This window comes from Mobula hypostoma, chromosome 30 (genome assembly GCF_963921235.1).
Source record: "Mobula hypostoma chromosome 30, sMobHyp1.1, whole genome shotgun sequence".
Classification (NCBI taxonomy): domain Eukaryota; kingdom Metazoa; phylum Chordata; class Chondrichthyes; order Myliobatiformes; family Myliobatidae; genus Mobula; species Mobula hypostoma.
Genome location: NC_086126.1, coordinates 3,856,091 through 3,875,857, shown reverse-complemented (window position 1 = coordinate 3,875,857; position 19,767 = coordinate 3,856,091). Strand labels below are relative to the sequence as shown.

The following is a 19,767-nucleotide window of genomic DNA, read 5'->3' as shown; positions in this document are numbered from 1 at the left end:
TTTGGCATGGGACCGGCAGAGCAGGGAGGGGGAAGCAGAGGGCTATGTGTTGATGGGACCAAGCAGGTGAACAGTCTGGAACACACTGGACGGGCTGAAGGGCCTGTTTCTGCACTGTGGAGCTTTAGGACTCAAATCAGAGAACCCGTGCTGGCCGGGGAAGAGTTAAATCACCCAGTCAGGAATAAATCAGCAAAATGGATTGAAATCAAAGACGAGGAGTGTGGGTGAGACGACATGCGGGGGTGGGGCTGCGTCTCGATCCCTGTGGGATGACGTGGGGAGGGAGGGAGAGCGACGTCTCGTGGGACAACGTGGGGAGGGGGTGCGGGGAGCAGCAACTTGACCCCTGTGCGACAGATAGTGGAGCGAGGGAGAAATCGAGGGATCGAGGGAGACGGGGGACGTAGGACAGCGAGGAAGGTTGGGAGCGAGGGGGCAAGGAGGGAGGGAGGAGGGAAGGAGGCAGTGGGGGATGGAGGGAGGAAGTTGGGGGGGGATGAGGGAGAAGTTTGTCCTGAGATGATACAGAGTTTCCTAACAGGAGTATCTGATTTCTGTGGAGGAGTCACACACGGACCATAGGTGGGACCTGTGTTTTCACTCATGTCAAGCACGGCAAAACTCACTGAAGACAAGAGCGCCCCATCAATAATTTATTGTAGTGTCATGCAGTTTGTAGAGAACAGTAACCGGCCCTTCGGCCTGTCTCATACATGCTCGGCCTGGAGCTTTCCTGAGCTGGTCACGGTCTTCCCCGAAACTTTCCTACCCACGCACCTGTCCAGATGCCTCTGAAAATCAAAAGTCAGCCCCCCCCTCCCCACGGCAGCTCGTTCCACCACCCTCCCTGTGAAAAATCTGGCCCCCCTCAGGTCACCTTTGAAACTCTCCCCTCTTACCGGAAAGCTCTGCCCTCTGGTTTTAGACTCCTCTACTCTGGGGATAAAACTGTAACCTCCACCTTATCTACCCTCCCTCCCCATGACTTTATAAACCTCTATAAGGTCACTGTCACGCCAGAGGGGTAACCCCCCCATCCAGTCCCTCGTTGTAGCTCACACCGACCAGTTCGAGGAAGGTTTGCTACTTGGTCATATCTCCTACCAGATCTCTGCCTCAGAAATCAATAGCCCAGTGCAGAAATTCGGCCCATCGAGTCACTGCTGCCCCTCGGGGCAACCCCTCCCTGTCCTCGCCTATTCTCTCTCACACACACACACACACACAGAGGCAGGGGTCAGAATGGAACCCAGGTCTGGAGTTGTGAACGAGGCAGCAAGCACGTCTCACTCAGCAAGACCAACAAGCTCATTGATAAAGTATCTCGCCCTCAATGTCGCAGAAACAAAGGAGCTGGTTGTGGACGACGGGAGGAATGGAGACAGGCTGACCCCTATTGACATCAATGGATCTGGGGTTGAGAAGGTGAACAGCTTTAAGTTCTTCAGCATCCACAGCACCTCTTTCACCTCAGACGGTTGAAGAAGTTTGGTTTGGGCCCCCAAATCCTAAGAACTTTCTACAGGGGCACAATTGAGAGCATCCTGACTGGCTGCATCACGGCCTGGTATGGGAACTGTACTTCCCTCAATCGCAGGACTCTGCAGAGAGTGGTGCGGACAGCCCAGCACATCTGTAGATGTGAACTTCCCATGATTCAGGTCATTTACAAAGACAGGCGTGTAAAAAGGGCCCGTAGGATCATTGGGGACCTGAGTCACCCCAACCACAAACTGTTCCAGCTGCTACCATCTGGGAAACGGTACCGCAGCATAAAAGCCAGGACCAACAGGCTCCGGGACAGCTTCTTCCACCAGGCCATCAGACTGATTAATTCATCCTGATTTGAGTGTATCTCTATGTTACATTGACTGTTCTACTTATTATAAATTACTATGATTGCACGTTTAGACGGAGACGTAACGTAGAGATTTTTACTCCTCGTGTACGTGACGGATGTAAGAAATAAGGTCCACTCAATTTGTGCTGATGAACGCAAGGGCTGCCCAGTGGCGGTGGGGAGGGGGTCATGGTACAAGGCTCCCACTGACCCAGCGAGAACAGACGATTCTTCTCGAAACGAAGGCAGACGCTGCCCGAGGCAGCCCGCCAAGAGGGGAGTACTCAGTAGTTCCTGCCGCCGGAGTCCCAGGACAACGCCGGTCAGAGCCTCCGAGGGTGAGTGCCGACAAAAACCGGAGCGTCTTCACTCTGTCCCCCGGCAGGTGGTAAAGATCTCCTGCAGCCACCCATTCTGACGTGTTGGTCCGCGGCCTGCTCTCCAGCCATGACGGGGCCGATCGCCATGGCGACGTGCGGTGTCCTATGGCGCGAGCGTACGACGCAGACCACGACTGCTCTCGACAAATTTTCCCGCAGAAGTGCTTTGCCGTCGCCTTCTTCCGGGCAGTGCCTTTGCAGGACAGGTGACCCTCCCCAGCCATTATCAACACTCTTCGGAGACTGTCCGCCCGGCGTCCGCGGTCGCGTAACCAGGACTTGGAAGAGAAACACCTCATATTCCACCTGGACAACCCCCAACATCATACACATCAAAATCTCTAACTTCTGGGAATTACTGTCCCCCGCCTCTCGTTTTCCACTCCCCTCTCACCCCTTCTCTTCTCCTCACCTTCCCATCGCCTCCCTCTGGGTCCCCTCCTCCTTCTCTTTCTCCGCTGGTCCGCTCTCCTCTCCTGTGAGATTCCTTCTTCTCCAGCCCCTTCCCACTTACCCGCTTCCCCCCTTCTTATTCTGGCTTCTTCCCCCTTCCTTCTCCGTCCTGACGAAGGGTCTTGGCCCAAAACGTCAACTCTTTACCCATTTCCACAGATGCTGCCTGACCTGCTGAGTTCTTCCAGTGTTTTGTCTGTGTTGCTCCGGTCAGGGAACATTGCTTGCCCCTCAAGGAGGACAATCCAGAGTCTCTCAGAGCTGGAGGGGTGGGGGACAGGGTGAAGAGGTTTCCTTTCCGGCACTGCTGACGCCAGGGAGGGAGGGGTCTGCCGCCATCCTCTGCCCCCCACTCTCACCCCCGCCCCTCGCACTCACACCTCAACGTGGACGTCCGAACCTCGGCCCTCCTTTATGAGGGCCTCTTCCTGCTTCATCTTGGGTTTCTCCGTGCGGGTGTGCCAAACCAGGACCTGTGGTGGGGGTGGGGAGAGATGGGCGAGTGAGCTGTTGGTCTGATACAGGTAACACGGCAGGGGTTAGGCTGCCTACACCCCTCCCTGTCTCTGTAACCCCCTCCGGCCCCTACACCCCTCCCCGTCTCTGTAACCCCCTCCGGCCCCTGCACCCCTCCCCGTCTCTGTAACCCCCTCCGGCCCCTACATCCCTCCCTGTCTCTATAACCCCCTCCGGCCCCTACACCCCTCCCCGTCTCTGTAACCCCCTCCGGCCTCTACACCCCTCCCTGTCTCTGTAACCCCCTCCGGTCCCTACACCCCTCCCTGTCTCTGTAACCCCCTCCGGCCCCTACACCCCTCCCTGTCTCTGTAACCCCTCCGGCTCCTACACCCCTCCCTGTCTCTGTAACCCCCTCCAGGCCCCTACACCCCTTCCTGTCTCTGTAACCCCCTCCGGCCCCAACACCCCTCCCCGTCTCTGAAACCTCCACCGGCCCCTACACCCCTCCCTGTCTCTCTAACCCCCTCTGGCCCCTACAATCCTCCCCGTCTCCAGGGGCAGGTACAGGAGACAACAGCTAAACCCTGGGGGGAGAGGAGAGGTGCCGACTTGCCACTCTGTCGCTCCTGTCGGGAGGGGTGATGTGCCTCTGTCCCCTCCTCCCCCTCCCACTCTTTTCTCCCCACCACCCCACCCTCCTCTCCCTCCTCAGCTCCCTCTCGGTCTCAAACGGCCCCTCACACTCTCAGCTGGCCCCACCCCCCGGCCTCCCCGCTCTCCCCACTCACCGTGCGGCAGCCGTCGGCCATGGGCTCCAGCTCCTCGATGGAGACCAGCGACTGCAGGAGGCTGCTCTCCAGGTAGCCGCGATCGGCCCGCCCGTCAAAGCGGGCCTCCCGGTTGGCCAGCAGCAGCCGCAGGGAGACGGCGAAGCCGGCCATGTCCATGGGGAAGGGGCGGTGAGGCTTCCAGGCTGTGTGGAAACCAACCACCCGGCCCCCCTCCACCAGGGGCCTCTCGAAGCGCAGGCCGCCCACTAGGCCCACCGGCCAGACCGACACCCGCTTTGTCCAGCGCATCTGTGGGGGGGGGAGCAGTATCAGGTTCATTACCTCTGACAGACATCCCCATTTCCCCTGTCTTTGTAACTCCCCCCCCACCCGCCTTTGGCCCCTACACCCCTCCCTGTCTCTGTAACCCCCTCCAGCCCCTACACCCCCCCATCTCTGTAACCCCCTCCAGCCCCTACACCCCTCCCTGTCTCTGTAAACCCCCCCAGTCCGTACACCCCTCCCTGTCTCTGTAACCCCCTCCAGCCCCTACACCCCTCCCTGTCTCTGTAACCCCCTCCAGCCCCTACCCCTCCCCACATCCTCCACACGCACCTCGTCGAAGAGCCGGAGGCTGTAGGTGTTGTCATCGTCGGCAAAGTAGACGACGGCCTCCTCGCCGGGCGGGCGGGTCTCCCGCAGCCACGCGATGGCCCGGTTCCGCTGCTCCACCCCCCTGGGCTTCAGCCAGCTGGGGTCCTGCGGCCGCAGTTTGTCCAGGACCGGGGTGGGGGCGTACAGGTGGGTGTAGCGCAGGCCGCTCTCCTCCAGCAGCCCCGACACCAGCCGGGATGGCCCGTCCGCATCCTCCACCAGCACCCAGTGGAAAGCCTTCACGTGCCGGAAGGTCTGGGAGAGGCGAACCAGCTCCGCCTTCTGCACCCACCTGGGGGGGAGATACCGGGGTGGGGGGGGATACCGGGGGAGGGGAGTGGGGTGGAAGGGTGAGGGAGGGGGGAGGGAGAGAGATGGACAGAGGGGGAAAGAGGAAGAGAGGGGAGAGTGTGGGTAAGAGTGGGGAGAGGGACAGAAACAGGGATGGGGGGAGAGACATAGTGGTGAAAAGGTTAATTGATGAGGCAAAGTTCAACTCAGGGGTTGCTGGGCAACAGCACTCGGGAGTCTGGGAGGGTGTGTGTCTCTAAATAAGTTCATCAGTCAGCCATCATGATGCACTTGGGGTCAAAGTTCACAGCTCCTTGAAAGGTCAATAGGGTAGTGAAGAAGGCTTACGGAATGCTTGATTTTGTTGGTTCAGGCTTTGATGTTGCAACTTTATAAAACTCTGGAGCATTGCGTATAGTTCTGGTCACCTCATTATAGGATGTGGAGGCTTTGGAGAGGGGGCAGAAGAGGTTCACCAGGATGCTGTCTGGTTTAGAGAGCGTGGGCTATCACGAGAGGCCGGGTAAACTTGGCTTGTTTTCTCTGGGTGAAGGGGAGATCTGATCGAGGTTTATAAGATTATGAGAGGCACAGATAGAGTAGACAGGGAGTATCTGTTTCCCAGGGTTGAAATGTCTAACACCGGAGGGCTGGCATTGAAGGTGAGAGGGGGTCGGTTCAAAGGGGATGTGAGGAAAAAGGTTTTCACTCAGAGAGTTATGGATGCCTAGAGTGCGATGCCTGGTGTGGTGGAGGCAAATATGTTAGAGGCTTTTAAGAGACATTTAGATAGGCACGTGGATGAAAGGAAGATGGAGGGATGTGGACATGGTGTACATAGGAGGGATTAGTTTAATCAGCCATTTGATTACTAATTTAATGGGCTCGATCTTGTAGGCCAAAGGACCTGATCTGTGGTCTAGAATAAAGAAGTATTTACAAGAATAAACCAGTTACTGCCTTTCAATCTTATGTTCACACATAATGCTTTCCATAGAGTTCTGTTACATTCCTACGCACCCACAGGTATTTCAAATTCAGTCGGGGCAGTGGAGGTATAATTTGTCCATCAGTGCTGATCAGCCCATCCTTGACCAAGCTGTTCCGCCCATGAACACGGTCTGTTATGAGTCAACACGATGCTTTCAGGTCAGGTCGTGCGTAGCACGTACTTCCGCCGCACCGCTCTGGTGCGTTTCTGGGGTACGGGGGCTAGCGGCCCTCGTGTCTGTGATCGCTGAGCAGCAGTGAACCATCGGACTGACCTGACAGAGTTCCCTTTGGGAACTAGTAGTCGACTTGATCAGCATTTCTGATCTGGCTATTGTTCACGATTGCGCTTAATAATAGAAAAAATCATTTACGACCCATGCATTCCACATACAAACTCCTTCTAAAGGATGTCAGGGCTGGACTCCAAAGCTGCCGTGGTGCCCGGGAATAATGTCCAGGCAAAAATACTTCGCTCAGGCAAGAAAAGTCTTTGAAGAGCGGGGGCTGAAGACAAGGACGTCATTATAGGATTCTAGGGTGACGCTCACATCATTAATTAATTAACTGGGGTCGGTTACTTCATTAATTCTGATGTATTATTGGCCTTTAACGTGTAGATCATACACTCAGGGGCTACTTTATTGGGTACTCCTGGGCGTTAATGCAAATACACAATCAGCCAATCATGTGGCAGCATAAAAGCACGCAGACACGGTCAAGAGGTTCAGTTGTTGTTCAGACCAAACATCAGAATAGGGGAGAAATGTATCTAAGTGACTTTGAAGTTGGCGCCAGATGGGGTGGTTTGAGTATCTCAGAAGCCACTGATCTCCTGGGATCTTCGCGCACAACCGTCTCTAGAGTTTACAGAGAATGGTGCAAAAAGCAAAAAACATCCAGTGAGCGGCAACTCTGTGGGCGAAAACACCTTGTTAATGAAGGTGATCAGAGGAGATTGGCCAAACTGGGTTCAGGCTGACAGGAAGGCGACAGTAGCTCGAGCAACAGCGGTGGGCAGAAATCGTGTACCAGTGGGCCTGGCCAAGGTGGCCGTTCACGGATCTAGGCGGCGGAAAGCGAGGGCTCTGCCCGGGCCGACTGCCTGCCCCTCTTCCAAGGATACGTTCGTGCCCGGCTGCCCTTGGAGAGGGAGCACGCGGTGGCGACGGGTACAGTGGGGAATTTCCGGGAGTGGTGCCCCCCTTTCAGGGAATTGACTGTTCTAGTAAGCATATTTTAATTTGAGTTATTCACTGTCTTGTAAACACTGAACTGACAGTTCAGCAGGTACGTAACAGAATGGCCACTGGGTGTATTGGCTATTAATGCCAGTATTACCTGGTGTGATCGGTGACTGATTCAGTGAGTAAGGAATTTGAACATATACAAGGTTAATAAATTATCAATATCTGACTCCTGGCAATCAATTCTGTATAAAAATGGCATCTCTCTGTTTAAATTAGAAGAGTTTGGTGTCAGGGGACCGGGCTGCTCTCCTTGTGCCCCGAGCACTGGGCTCCCCAGCAACAAGGAGACCTTCAAAAGGCAGCATCCATCATTACGGACCCCCATCACCCAGGACGGGCCCTCTCCTCATTGCTACCATCAGGGAGGAGGTACAGGAGCCTGAAGACACACACTCAGCGATCCAGGAACAGTTTCTTCCCCTCTGCCGTCCGATCTCTGAATGGACACTGAACCCATAAACACCCCCTCACTACTTTTCTTCCCCCTCTTTTTGCACAACTTAATTAATTTAATTATATATAAATTCTTACTGTCATTTATAGTCTTTTTCTAATATTTCAGGACATAGTCAGTCAGTGGGTGCCGTCCCGAATCTGGGGTTGGCGGCTACACACCTCCACCTTCTTCGATCTTGCGACAGCTCTGAGTACAGCCTCTCCTCCAGTTTGTTCTCGCTGGCCGCCTTGGCACCGCGCGCCACCGCCAACACCGAACTCGAGCCCGAGGCCGTGTCGGCCTCCAGCCGCGGCCGCCTCTTCGAGCTCGGCCCTTCCTCAGGCAGGTGTCCTCACACCGTCCTCACCAGACTAAGTCCGGTGGGGGAGCCGGCCCGAGTCGCCGACCACTCGACCACGGCCCCCGGCCGACCGCCCCCCCACCGAATCCCTCCGAGCGCCCGGCGCCCGAGCGAAAACCATGGTCGAGCGGCCGGCGACCAAACCGGACATAGACCTGAGGCTTTTGTCGTTCCAGGTCGACCACGGATGTTGTGCTCTAGCTGTTTGCGTGATACGCGAGCCGGGGCAGTACGATGTGGAGAACGAGCTGTTCCCCGCGCAGCGGACTCCCCCTCTCCGCCCTCCTAATCAACACGAAGGAACGGCAGAGACCGGCACGGTCTGGCACCAGCCGCCTCGCAGGAGCTGAACTCAACGTGGGGCTGCCTGAGGGAATCTAACTCCGGATTTTCCCCTCGGGGTTTGCTCCCGAAGCCTTCCCCGTGAGCGGGTACAGCCGCAGGGCAGCGGAGGTTCGAGTTCAGAGAACTTCCTTCTCTAAGGTGAGCTTCCAACCACGGCTAACGAGGCCCGTCTGGCCGAAATGACGCGGTGTGCGACGGCGATATTAAACTCCAGTCCTGACGCGTGATTAGCAACGAGTGCTTGGTTTTCAGAATGCAGCTTATCGGCGACGACAAAGGGAGCGAGGGGCGAGGGCAGAGGGTTGCGGGTGGGCCGATTAAACCCCCACCCCACACGCTCGAGCGGACGTGAGAGGAAAATGGAGAACAAAGAGATATGGGGATACAGGTCCATAATTCGTTGAAAGTGCTGTCACAGGTAGATAGGGTCATACAGAAAGCTTTTGGCACACTGGCCCTCATAAATCAGAGTACTGAGTACAAGAGATGGGATGTAGAAGTTGTATAAGACATTGATGAGGCCAGATTTGGAGTACTGTGTGCAGTTTTGTCACTTACCTAATGGGAAAATGTAAATAAGGTTGGAAGAGTACACAGGAAATTTACAAGGTTGTTGCCGGGTCTGGAGGACCTGAGTTATAAGGAAAAATTAAGTAGGTTAATTTCATAGAATGTAGGAGATTGAGAGGAGATTTGATAGGGGTGTACAAAATTATGAGGGGTATAGATAGGGTTAATACAAGCAAGCTTTTTCCACTGAGGTTGGTGGGACTACAATGGGTTAAGGGTGAAAGGTGAGAAGTTTAAGGGGAACATGAGGGGAAACTCGTTCACTCAGAGGGTGGTGAGAGTGTGGAACAAGCTGACAGCACAAGTGGTGGATGCGAGCTCGATTTCAACGTTGAAGAGAAGTTTGGATGGGTACATGGATGGGAGGGGTACGAATGGTGTGTGGTCTCGGTGTGGGTCGATGGGAGAAGGCAGATTAAATGGTTCAGCATGGACTAGATGGGCCGAAGTGCCCGTTTCTCTGCTGTACTTCTCTGTGACTCCATGGCTCCCGTGAGAAACCCGCGCGGATATGGCAGAAGGTAGAGACACAGCGGTGGGGGAGGCAATTGAACCTGGGTCTCTGGCCCAGGCAGCATCCCTACCCGCTGTGCCACCGGGCAGGAGGGGCTCCGGCAGCCCAGCAAACGGCACCTGCTTCCTGGGGCGCAGACACCCCCTCACTGTCTGTGTCACGTTTGGTGAACAATAAGGAAGTTTCGGCCATCCCTCAACACGAGAGAGATGACACGGGACCGCACTGAAAGACCGGGCAGAGAGATTAAACTGCACCGCGGGCCAATCAGCAGGCAGTGCAGACGTACCTGGCGTAGGTGGGGGTGATGGCGTAGATGGTGGGCAGCGCCCTCCCGTCAGTGACAGGCTCACCCTCGACCCTCAGCCTCTCCCGCAGCCGCCGAACCTCGGCCTGCAGCTGCGTGATCTTCAGCTCCCGCGTCAGCTCGCCCGGCGCCCGCACCGGCAACGTGCAGTCACATTGCAGCCCTGCGGGAGGGCAACACCACAGCGATGAACCCGAGGCCGCGTAATCTGCTCGTCCCTCCCTTCTGCACCCATGCTCCCCACAGTACACCCTGGGAAAGAGATCCAGATGACGACTGGAACACCCCCGCCAGGACACAAACTGACCGATCCCCTCTCCCCATCCCACACCGACCGATCCCCTCTCCCTCTCCCACACTGACCGATCCCCTCTCCCTCTCCCACACTGACCGATCCCCTCTCCCCGTCCCACACCGACCGATCCCCTCTCCCCGTCCCACACCGACCGATCCCCTCTCCCTCTCCCACACTGACCGATCCCCTCTCCCCGTCCCACACCGACCGATTACCTCTCCCTCTCCCACACTGACCGATCCCCTCTCCCCGTCCCACACCGACCGATCCCCTCTCCCACACTGACCGATCCCCTCTCCCTCTCCCACACTGATCGATCCCCGCTCCCTCTCCCACACTGACCGATCCCCTCTCCCGATCTCACACCAACCGATCCCCTCTCCCCGTCCCACATCGACTGATCCCCTCTCTCTCTCCCACACTGACTGATTCCCTCTCCCGGTCCCACACCGACCGATCCCCTCTCCCTCTCCCAAACTGACCAATCCCCTCTCCCCGTCCCACACCGACCAATCCCCTCTCCCTCTCCCACACTGACCGATCCCCTCTCCCCGTCCCACACCGACCGATCCCCTCTCCCCGTCCCACACCGACCGATCCCCTCTCCCTCTCCCACACTGACCGATCCCCTCTCCCGGTCCCACACCGACCGATCCCCTCTCCCTCTCCCAAACTGACCAATCCCCTCTCCCCGTCCCACACCGACCAATCCCCTCTCCCTCTCCCACACTGACCGATCCCCTCTCCCCGTCCCACACCGACCGATCCCCTCTCCCCGTCCCACACCGACCGATCCCCTCTCCCTCTCCCACACTGACCGATCCCCTCTCCCCGTCCCACACCGACCGATCCCCTCTCCCCGTCCCACACCGACCGATCCCCTCTCCCCGTCCCACACCGACCGATCCCCTCTCCCCGTCCCACACCGACCGATCCCCTCTCCCTCTCCCACACTGACCGATCCCCTCTCCCCGTCCCACACCGACCGATCCCCTCTCCCCGTCCCACACCGACCGATCCCCTCTCCCTCTCCCACACTGACCGATCCCCTCTCCCCGTCCCACACCGACCGATCCCCTCTCCCTCTCCCACACTGACCGATCCCCTCTCCCCGTCCCACACCGACCGATCCCCTCTCCCCGTCCCACACCGACTGATTACCTCTCCCTCTCCCACACTGACCGATCCACTCTCCCCGTCCCACACCGACCGATTACCTCTCCCTCTCCCACACTGACCGATCCCCTCTCCCCGTCCCACACCGACCGATCCCCTCTCCCTCTCCCACACTGACCGATCCCCTCTCCCCGTCCCACACCAACCGATCCCCTCTCCCTCTTCCACACTGACCGATCCCCTCTCCCAAACTGACCGATCCCCTCTCCCCGTCCCACACCGACCGATCCCCTCTCCCCGTCCCACACCGACCGATTACCTCTCCCTCTCCCACACTGACCGATCCCCTCTCCCCGTCCCACACCGACCGATCCCCTCTCCCTCACTGACCGATCCCCTCTCCCTCTCCCACACTGACCGATCCCCTCTCCCCGTCCCACACCGACCGATCCCCTCTCCCCGTCCCACACCGACCGATTACCTCTCCCTCTCCCACACTGACCGATCCCCTCTCCCCGTCCCACACCGACCGATCCCCTCTCCCTCTCCCACACTGACCGATCCCCTCTCCCTCTCCCACACTGATCGATCCCCTCTCCCTCTCCCACACTGATCGATCCCCGCTCCCTCTCCCACACTGACCGATCCCCTCTCCCGATCTCACACCAACCGATCCCCTCTCCCGGTCCCACACCGACCGATCCCCTCTCCCTCTCCCAAACTGACCAATCCCCTCTCCCCGTCCCACACCGACCGATCCCCTCTCCCTCTCCCACACTGACCGATCCCCTCTCCCTCACTGACCGATCCCCTCTCCCTCACCGACCAATCCCCTCTCCCCGTCCCACACTGACCGATCCCCTCTCCCTCTCCCACACTGACCGATCCCCTCTCCCCGTCCCACACCGACCGATCCCCTCTCCCTCTCCCACACTGACCGATCCCCTCTCCCACACTGACCGATCCCCTCTTTCTCTCCCACACTGACCGATTCCCTCTCCCTCTCCCAAACTGACCAATCCCCTCTCCCCGTCCCACACTGACCGATCCCCTCTCCCGGTCCCACACTGACTGATCCCCTCTCCCGGTCCCACACTGACCGATCCCCTCTCCCTCTCCCACACTGACCGATCCCCTCTCCCCGTCCCACACTGACCGATCCCCTCTCCCCGTCCCATACTGACCGATCCCCTCTCCCGGTCCCGGACATTGACCGATCCTACTATCCTGCTCCCGGACTGTCCGACCCCACTGTCCCCGTCCGAGACACTGACCGACTCCTCTGTCCCCATCCCGGACACTGACCGATCCCCATGTCCCGTCCCAGACACTGACCAACGCCCCCCCCTCTATCCCGGCACCAGACACTGTCCGACCACCCGCCCCCCGTCCCCCATCCCCCGTCCCAGCACCGGACACTGACCGACCCCTATCCCCGTCCCGGACTCTGACCGATTCCCCCGTCCCGGACACTGATCAGCCCCCCTGTCCCGGTACCGGACACTGACGGACCCCGCCCCCCCGTCCCGGTACCGGACACTGACCGACCCCGCGCCCCGGTACCGGACACTGACCGACCCCCGTCCCGGTACCGGACACTGACCGACCCCTGTCCCAGTACCGGACACTGACCGACCCCTGTCCCCGTCCCGGACACTGACCAGCCCCCCTGTCCCGGTACCGGACACTGACGGAACCCCGCCCCCCCCCGTCCCGGTACCGGACACTGACCGACCCCTGTCCCCGTCCCGGACACTGACCAGCTCCCCTGTCCCGGTACCGGACACTGACGGAACCCCTGTCCCTGTCCCGGACAGTGACCGACTCCACCGTCCCCCCGTCCCGGTACCGGACACTGGCCGACCCCCTGTCCCCGTCCCGGACACTGACCAGCCCCCCTGTCCCGGTACCGGACACTGACGGAACCCCGCCCCCCCCGTCCCGGTACCGGACACTGACCGACCCCTGTCCCCGTCCCGGACACTGACCAGCTCCCCTGTCCCGGTACCGGACACTGACGGAACCCCTGTCCCCGTCCCGGACAGTGACCGACTCCACCGTCCCCCCGTCCCGGTACCGGACACTGACCGACCCCTGTCCCCGTCCCGGACACTGACGGAACCCCGCCCCCCCGTCCCGGTACCGGACACTGGCCGACCCCCTGTCCCCGTCCCGGTACCGGACACTGACGGAACCCCCCCCCCCGTCCCGGTACCGGACACTGACGGAACCCCCCCCCCCCGTCCCGGTACCGGACACTGACGGAACCCCCCCCCCCCGTCCCGGTACCGGACACTGACCAGCCCCCCTGTCCCGGTACCGGACACTGACGGAACCCCGCCCCCCCCCGTCCCGGTACCGGACACTGACCGACCCCTGTCCCCGTCCCGGACACTGACCAGCTCCCCTGTCCCGGTACCGGACACTGACGGAACCCCTGTCCCCGTCCCGGACAGTGACCGACTCCACCGTCCCCCCGTCCCGGTACCGGACACTGACCGACCCCCCGTCCCGGTACCGGACACTCACCCAGCTGTCGGACCGAGTACAACAACCCGAGCCCGGACACCACGAAATAAACGGCGAAGACGTTCCTCAGCTTCAGCCTCATGGCGCCATTGCCGCATCACTTCCGCCCCTTTCAGCCCCGCATACACCACTTTCACGTGACGTCACTTCCGTTTCCTGCTGCGCCACCGCTCGTCCGTGTCCGGGTGTCCGCTGGGGTGACAAGGTTCTTCATCGGGAGTCGAGGAAATTGAAAAGGCAGGATCTCCAATGTTGGATCTCATGATTGCTATCCGTGCTACGTACCAGTGTGGCCAGAAGTAGGAAGATGATACGTGGCTAAGAAGTTGACATAGGAGGGAGGGAGGGCATCAGACTTTTAGATAATTGGGCTCTCTTGCAGGGAAGGTGGGACCTGTACAGAAGGGAACGTTTGCATCTCAACTGAACGGGGTCAGAATGCTTGCTGGAGCTTCACTGGGGTAGAATGGGGGTTTAAACTAGAATTGCGGTGGGGGGTGGGAACCAGAGTGCTCGGCCAGGTAGAAGAGTGGATGTCTTTAAGTCCTCACAGTCAGGAATCACAAGGTTAAACATGGTGGGACTCGTGCCCTCAGCTGAATATATTTCAATGCAAGTAGTATCACAGGAAAGGCAGGTGAGCTCAGGGCATGGATCAACACCTGGAATTATGATAATTCCATGTAGACTTGGTTGCGGGAGGGGCAGGATTGGCAGCTGAGTGTTCCGGGGTTCCGTTGTTTTAGAGCGATGCCGTGGGAAGGATTAAAGGGGGAGGGGCGGCGTTATCAGTCAGGGAAACTGTCACGCCAGTGCTCAGACAGGACAGACTGGAAAACTCGACTAGTGAGGTTTTACCGGTGGAACCGAGAAATAAGAAAGTTATGACCACATTAAACGGGTTATATTACCGACCACCCAACAGTCCGAGGGATTTAGAGGAACAAATCTGTAAAGAAATCACAGAACGTTGCAAGAAACGTGAGGTTGTTATAGCAGGTGATTTTAACTTTCCACAGCTTGAATTGATTTGACTTTATTTCTTACACCCTTCACGTACATGAGGAGTAAAAATCTTTAAGTTACCTCTCTGTCTAAATGTGCAATTATAGTAATTTATGATAAATAGTATGTACAACAGGACACTCAGTATAACAGTTGTGTCAGCATGAATTAAGCAGTCTGATGGCCTGGTGGAAGAAGCTGTCCCGGAGCCTTAAATATATTTTTTCCATCTGTATTTGCTCAGGAGACGGACACAGAGTCAAGGTGAGGCAAAGCAGCATCAACTCCATGGGCCCTGTACAGATTACAGAGGAGGAGGTGTTTTCTGTCCTGAGGCAAACCAGGGTGGATAAATCTCCAGGGTCTGACAACGTGTTCTCTCGTATCCTGTGTAGAAATCACCGGGGCCCGAGCAGAGATACTTAAATCATCCTCAGCGACAGGAGAGGCACCAGGGGACTGGAGGATAGGCAATGTTCTGCTGTTTAAGAAAGGCTCCAAACATAAACCAGGAAATTATAGGCTGGTGAGTGACATCAGTAGTGGGAAAGTTATTGGAAGGTATTCTAAAGGACTGGATATTTGGATAGACAGGGACTGATTAAGGATAGTTGGCATGGCTTCATATATGGTAGGTCATGTCTAACCAATCTTATAGAGTTGTTCGAGGAAGTTGCCAGGAAAGTGGATGAAGGCAAGGCAGTGGACGTCGTCAAGGTCCTGCATGGGAAATCGGTCAAGAAGGTTCGGTCGCTCGGCATTCAGGATGAGGTAGTAAATTGGATTAGACATTGGCTTTGTGGGAGAAGCCAGGGAGTGGTAGTAGAGGGTTGCCTCTCTGACTGGAGGCCTGTGTCTAGTGGAGTGCCACAGGGATCGGTGCTGGGTCTATCGTTGTTTGTCATCTCTATCAATGATCTGGATGATAACGTAGCTAACTAGATCAGCAGATTTGCAGATGACACCAAGATTGGGGGTGTAGTGGACAGCGAGGAAGGCTATCGTGGCTCGCAGTGGAATCTGCATCAGCTGGAAAAATGGGCTGAAAAATGGCAGATGGAGTTTAATGTGTGAGATGTTGCACTTTGGTAGGACCAACCAGGGTACACGGTGAGGCCTAATTTGCAGTATTGTGTGCAGTTTTGGTCACCTACCTACAGGAAGGATGTAAATAAGATTGAAAGAGTGCAGAGTGTACTTACAAGGACGTTGTCAGGTCTGGAGGGCCTGAGTTACAAGGGAAGTCTGAACAGGTTAGGACTTTATTCCCTGGAGTGTAGAAGATTGAGAGGAGATTTGATAGAGATGTACAAAATTATGAGGGGTACAGATAGGGTAAATGCAAGCAGGCTTTTTCCACTGAGGTTGGATGAGACTACAACCAGAGGTCATGGATTAAGGGTGAAAGGTGAGAAGTTTAAGGGGGACATGAGGGGGAACTTCTTCACTCAGAGGGTGTGGAACCAGCTGACAGCACAAGTGGTGGATGCGAGCTTGATTTCAACATTTTTGAGAGAAGTTTGGATAGGTACATGGATGGTAGGGGTGTGGATCAATGAGAGTAGACAGTTTAAATGGTTCAGCATGGACTAGATGGGCCAAAGGGCCTGTTTCTGTGCTGTACTTTTCTATGGCTGTAAGACTCTAACTTAGCAAGTCAGGCAGCATTTATGGAGTCGACGTTCCAGGCCAAGACCGACTCTGCCAACAGCGGGGACGGTGAATCAGCCATGACAGAACGGCGGAGCAGACTCGATGGGCCAAATGGCCTGATTCTCCTCCAATGGGCTGTACGGTCACGACCTTGCTGTCACTGGCGAATTTGTTGGGTCCACTGGAGCTGTGCTCAGCCACGCAGCCAAAGGTGCCTAAGCCCGCAGCCCTGAGGAGTGGCCATGGTGATAGTGAGGAAGACATGAGATTTCCGACACCCACGTCCTGTGGTCTCGCAGCGAGGAAGTCCAGCATCCAGCTATAGAAGCCCAGGTCTTGGACGTTCTGAGGGGATGAAGTCAAAGTGCTATATCACGAGGGTCTCGGCCCGAAACATTGACTGTACCTCTTCTATAGTTGCTGCCCTGCCTGCCGCGTTCCACCAGCATTTTTTGTGTGTGTTATTCAAAATACTATATGTCGTGTTTGGTAATTTTTCTATTTTCTATTTATGAATTATAATTTAAAATTTTAATATTTACTAATTTTAACTATTTTTAATATTTTAATATTTAATATTTGTAATCCAGGGGTGTGCAGCGCAGAATCAAATATCGCTGTGATGATTGTACGTTCTAGTAACAATTGTCTGGCGACAATAAAGTATGGAGTATAATGAGGGAGGGTGCAGAGCACACCAGCACAGCAGCGTGCAGGCTATTCAGCTGAACTTTATTGATAACACTGTGTGCAGGACACCTTCAATGAGCAATGCCTCAAAAAAGCAGCAGCCATCGGTAAGGACCACCCAGGACATGCCCTCTTCTCGTTGTTACCATAGGAAGGAGGTATAATTGCCTAATTGCACCATTCCCCTCTCACCTCATCTCCTCACCTGCCCATCCCCTCCCTCTGGTGTTCCTCCCCCTTCCCTTTCTCCCACGGTCTTCTGTCCTCTCCTATCAGATTGGCCCTTCTCCAGCCCTGTATCTCTTTCACCAATCGACCTCCCAGCTCTTTACTTCACCCCTCTCCCCCTCTCCAGGAGCCTGACGACACACACTCAGCGATTCAGGAACAGCTTCTTCCCCTCTGCCATCCGATTCCTAAACGGACATTGAACCCTTGAACAGTACCTCATTATATTTTGCACAAATTATTTAACTGTATACTTGGGACTGTAATTCAGTTCCTTTTCTCTATTATGTACTGCTGCAGTAAAAACAATAAATTTCATGACACGTGCCGGTGATGTTAAACTTGATTCAGATTCTGCTCCTGGTGGGATTCTTCACCACTGCTGACGAGAAAACTGTACCAGCGAGATTTACACTGTGTGCTGATTTAATGGTGCACTTGCAAACGGACTCAAGCCAAATTCTGTTCGTATCTCCTGGCACAAAGTTAGTTTTACGTGTTGTAAAAAGAGAGGGAACTTCTTCCCCATAAACTGGCCCAGGCCCTACGTAGGACAGGAAAAACCACAGAGTGGATCACCAGGGTCTCCCTCCTCCTCCCTACTTACGACATTTACCAGAATCAAAATTAGAATCAGGTTTAATGTCGCACACAAATTACTGGAGGGACCTAGCCAGCCAGGCAGCACCTATAGAGAAAAGTACAGTCGACGTTTTGGGGCTTTTTCCCCACAGATGCTGCCTGACCTGCCGAGTTCCTCCAGCATTTTGTGTGTGTGTGTTGCTCCGGATTTCCAGCATCCGCAGATTTTCTCTTGTTCGGATTTGTTGTGAAATTCGTTAACTTAGCAGCAGCAGTACAATGAAATATATAATAATAGAGAAAAAAATTGAATTACAGTAAATATATATATATATATATAAAATAGTAAAGTTAAATAATAGTGCAAAAAATAGAAATGAAAAAGTAGTGAGGTCGTGTTCATGGGTTCAATGTCCATTCAGAAATCGGATGGCGGAGGGGAAGAAGCTGTTCCTGAATCGTTGAGTGTGTGTCTTCAGGCTCCTGTACCTCCTCCCTGAACATGGAACATAGAATAGTACAGCACAGTACAGGCCCTTCGGCCCACAATGTTGTGCCGACCCTTAAACCCTGCCTCCCATATAAACCCCCCCCCCACCTTAAATTCCTCCATATACCTGTCTAGTGGCAGCAATGAGAAGAGAGCATGTCCTGGGTGGTGGGGGTCCTTAATGATGGACGCTGCCTGTTTGAGGCATCGCTCCTTGAAGATGTCCTGGCTACTACGGAGGCCGGTGCCCATGATGGAGCTGACTGAGTTTACAACTCTCTGCAGCTTATTTCCATCCTGGGCAGTAGTCACCCACCCCCCCCCTCCCCATACCAGACAGTGATGCAGCCAGTCAGAATGCTTTCCACGGTACATCTGTAGAAATTTGCGAGTGACTTTGGTGACAAATCAAATCTCCTCAAACCTGAAGCATTGTTAAGACCAAAGGATTGTTGAGGATCCCGACCACCCATCCCACAATCTCTCCGACACACTACCGTCAGAGAGGAGGTACAGGAGCACCAGGACTGGGTCTGTCAGACTGGGTAACATCTTCCTCCCCCAGGCTGTGAGACTAATGCCACCACCGAGATCTCGTCACCAGGACACCGAGCTGTTCACTGTTCACCACAACAAGTATTACATGCACTTTGAATGATATTTTATAATCAAACCTAATTCAAATCAAATTCAAGTTTAATTATCACTCAACCATACACGAGGACAGCCGAATGAAACAGCGTTACTCTGGGACCAAGGTGAAAAACACACACAGCACATTCAAAACACCAAGCAAAAAAAAACAGTCATGCAAAACAAAACACATAAAAAATCCAAGATCCTGAGCGATAAATCCCGCTACTTGGATGAGAAGCAGTTTCTTCCCTCAGGCCATCAAGCCTCTGAACTCCCGGCTGCATCGTATTCGAAGTGTCAATGGTTAACCTGTTCCGTACCTTACAGTAGTTAATATTAATGCACTTCAGTTTGTTATTTATGTGTAATTCATCTCAAGTCAAGTCGTTTTTATTGTCGTTCAACCATAACTGCTGGTACAGTACACAGTAAAAACGAAACAACGATCCTCCAGGACCCTGGTGCTACGTGAAACAACACAAAACTACACCAGACTATGTGAGACAGCACAAGGCTACACTAGACTACCTGAAACAACACAAAACTACACTAGACTACATAAAGCAACACAAAACTACACTAGACTACATAAAACAACACAAAACTACACTAGACTACATAAAACAACACAAAACTACACTAGACTACATAAAGCAACACAAAACTACACTAGACTACATAAAGCAACACAAAACTACACTAGACTACCTGAAACAACACAAAACTACACTAGACTACATAAAACAACACAAAACTACACTAGACTACATAAAACAACACAAAACTACACTAGACTACCTGAAACAACACAAAACTACACTAGACTACATAAAACAACACAAAACTACACTAGACTACATAAAACAACACAAAACTACACTAGACTACCTGAAACAACACAAAACTACACTAGACTACAT

At 55.0% G+C, this 19,767-nt stretch overlaps 1 protein-coding gene across 1 annotated transcript; it reads right to left on the bottom strand.

The window, feature by feature from the left end:
- Positions 1–1,495: 1,495 nt before the first annotated feature.
- Positions 1,496–13,684, bottom strand: b3gat3 (beta-1,3-glucuronyltransferase 3 (glucuronosyltransferase I)). Its single transcript, XM_063036499.1, has 5 exons — positions 13,564–13,684; positions 9,606–9,786; positions 4,521–4,851; positions 3,924–4,214; positions 1,496–3,149 (listed from the first exon to the last, which is right to left on the bottom strand). Exons 1-5 carry the CDS (start codon positions 13,643–13,645, stop codon positions 3,051–3,053), a joined length of 984 nt encoding a protein of 327 aa, XP_062892569.1. The 5' UTR covers positions 13,646–13,684; the 3' UTR covers positions 1,496–3,050.
- Positions 13,685–19,767: the final 6,083 nt, after the last annotated feature.

Bases quoted from the DNA above. Each gene is read 5' to 3' on its own strand.
- b3gat3 (XM_063036499.1), bottom strand. From the start codon at position 13,645: ATGAGGCTGAAGCTGAGGAACGTCTTCGCCGTTTATTTCGTGGTGTCC. The intron at 9,787-13,563 runs GTGAGTGTCCGG...GCCCTCCCGCAG, and splicing joins GTACTCGGTCCGACAGCTGG to GGCTGCAATGTGACTGCACG. The intron at 4,852-9,605 runs GTACGTCTGCAC...TCTCCCCCCCAG, and splicing joins ATCACCCCCACCTACGCCAG to GTGGGTGCAGAAGGCGGAGC.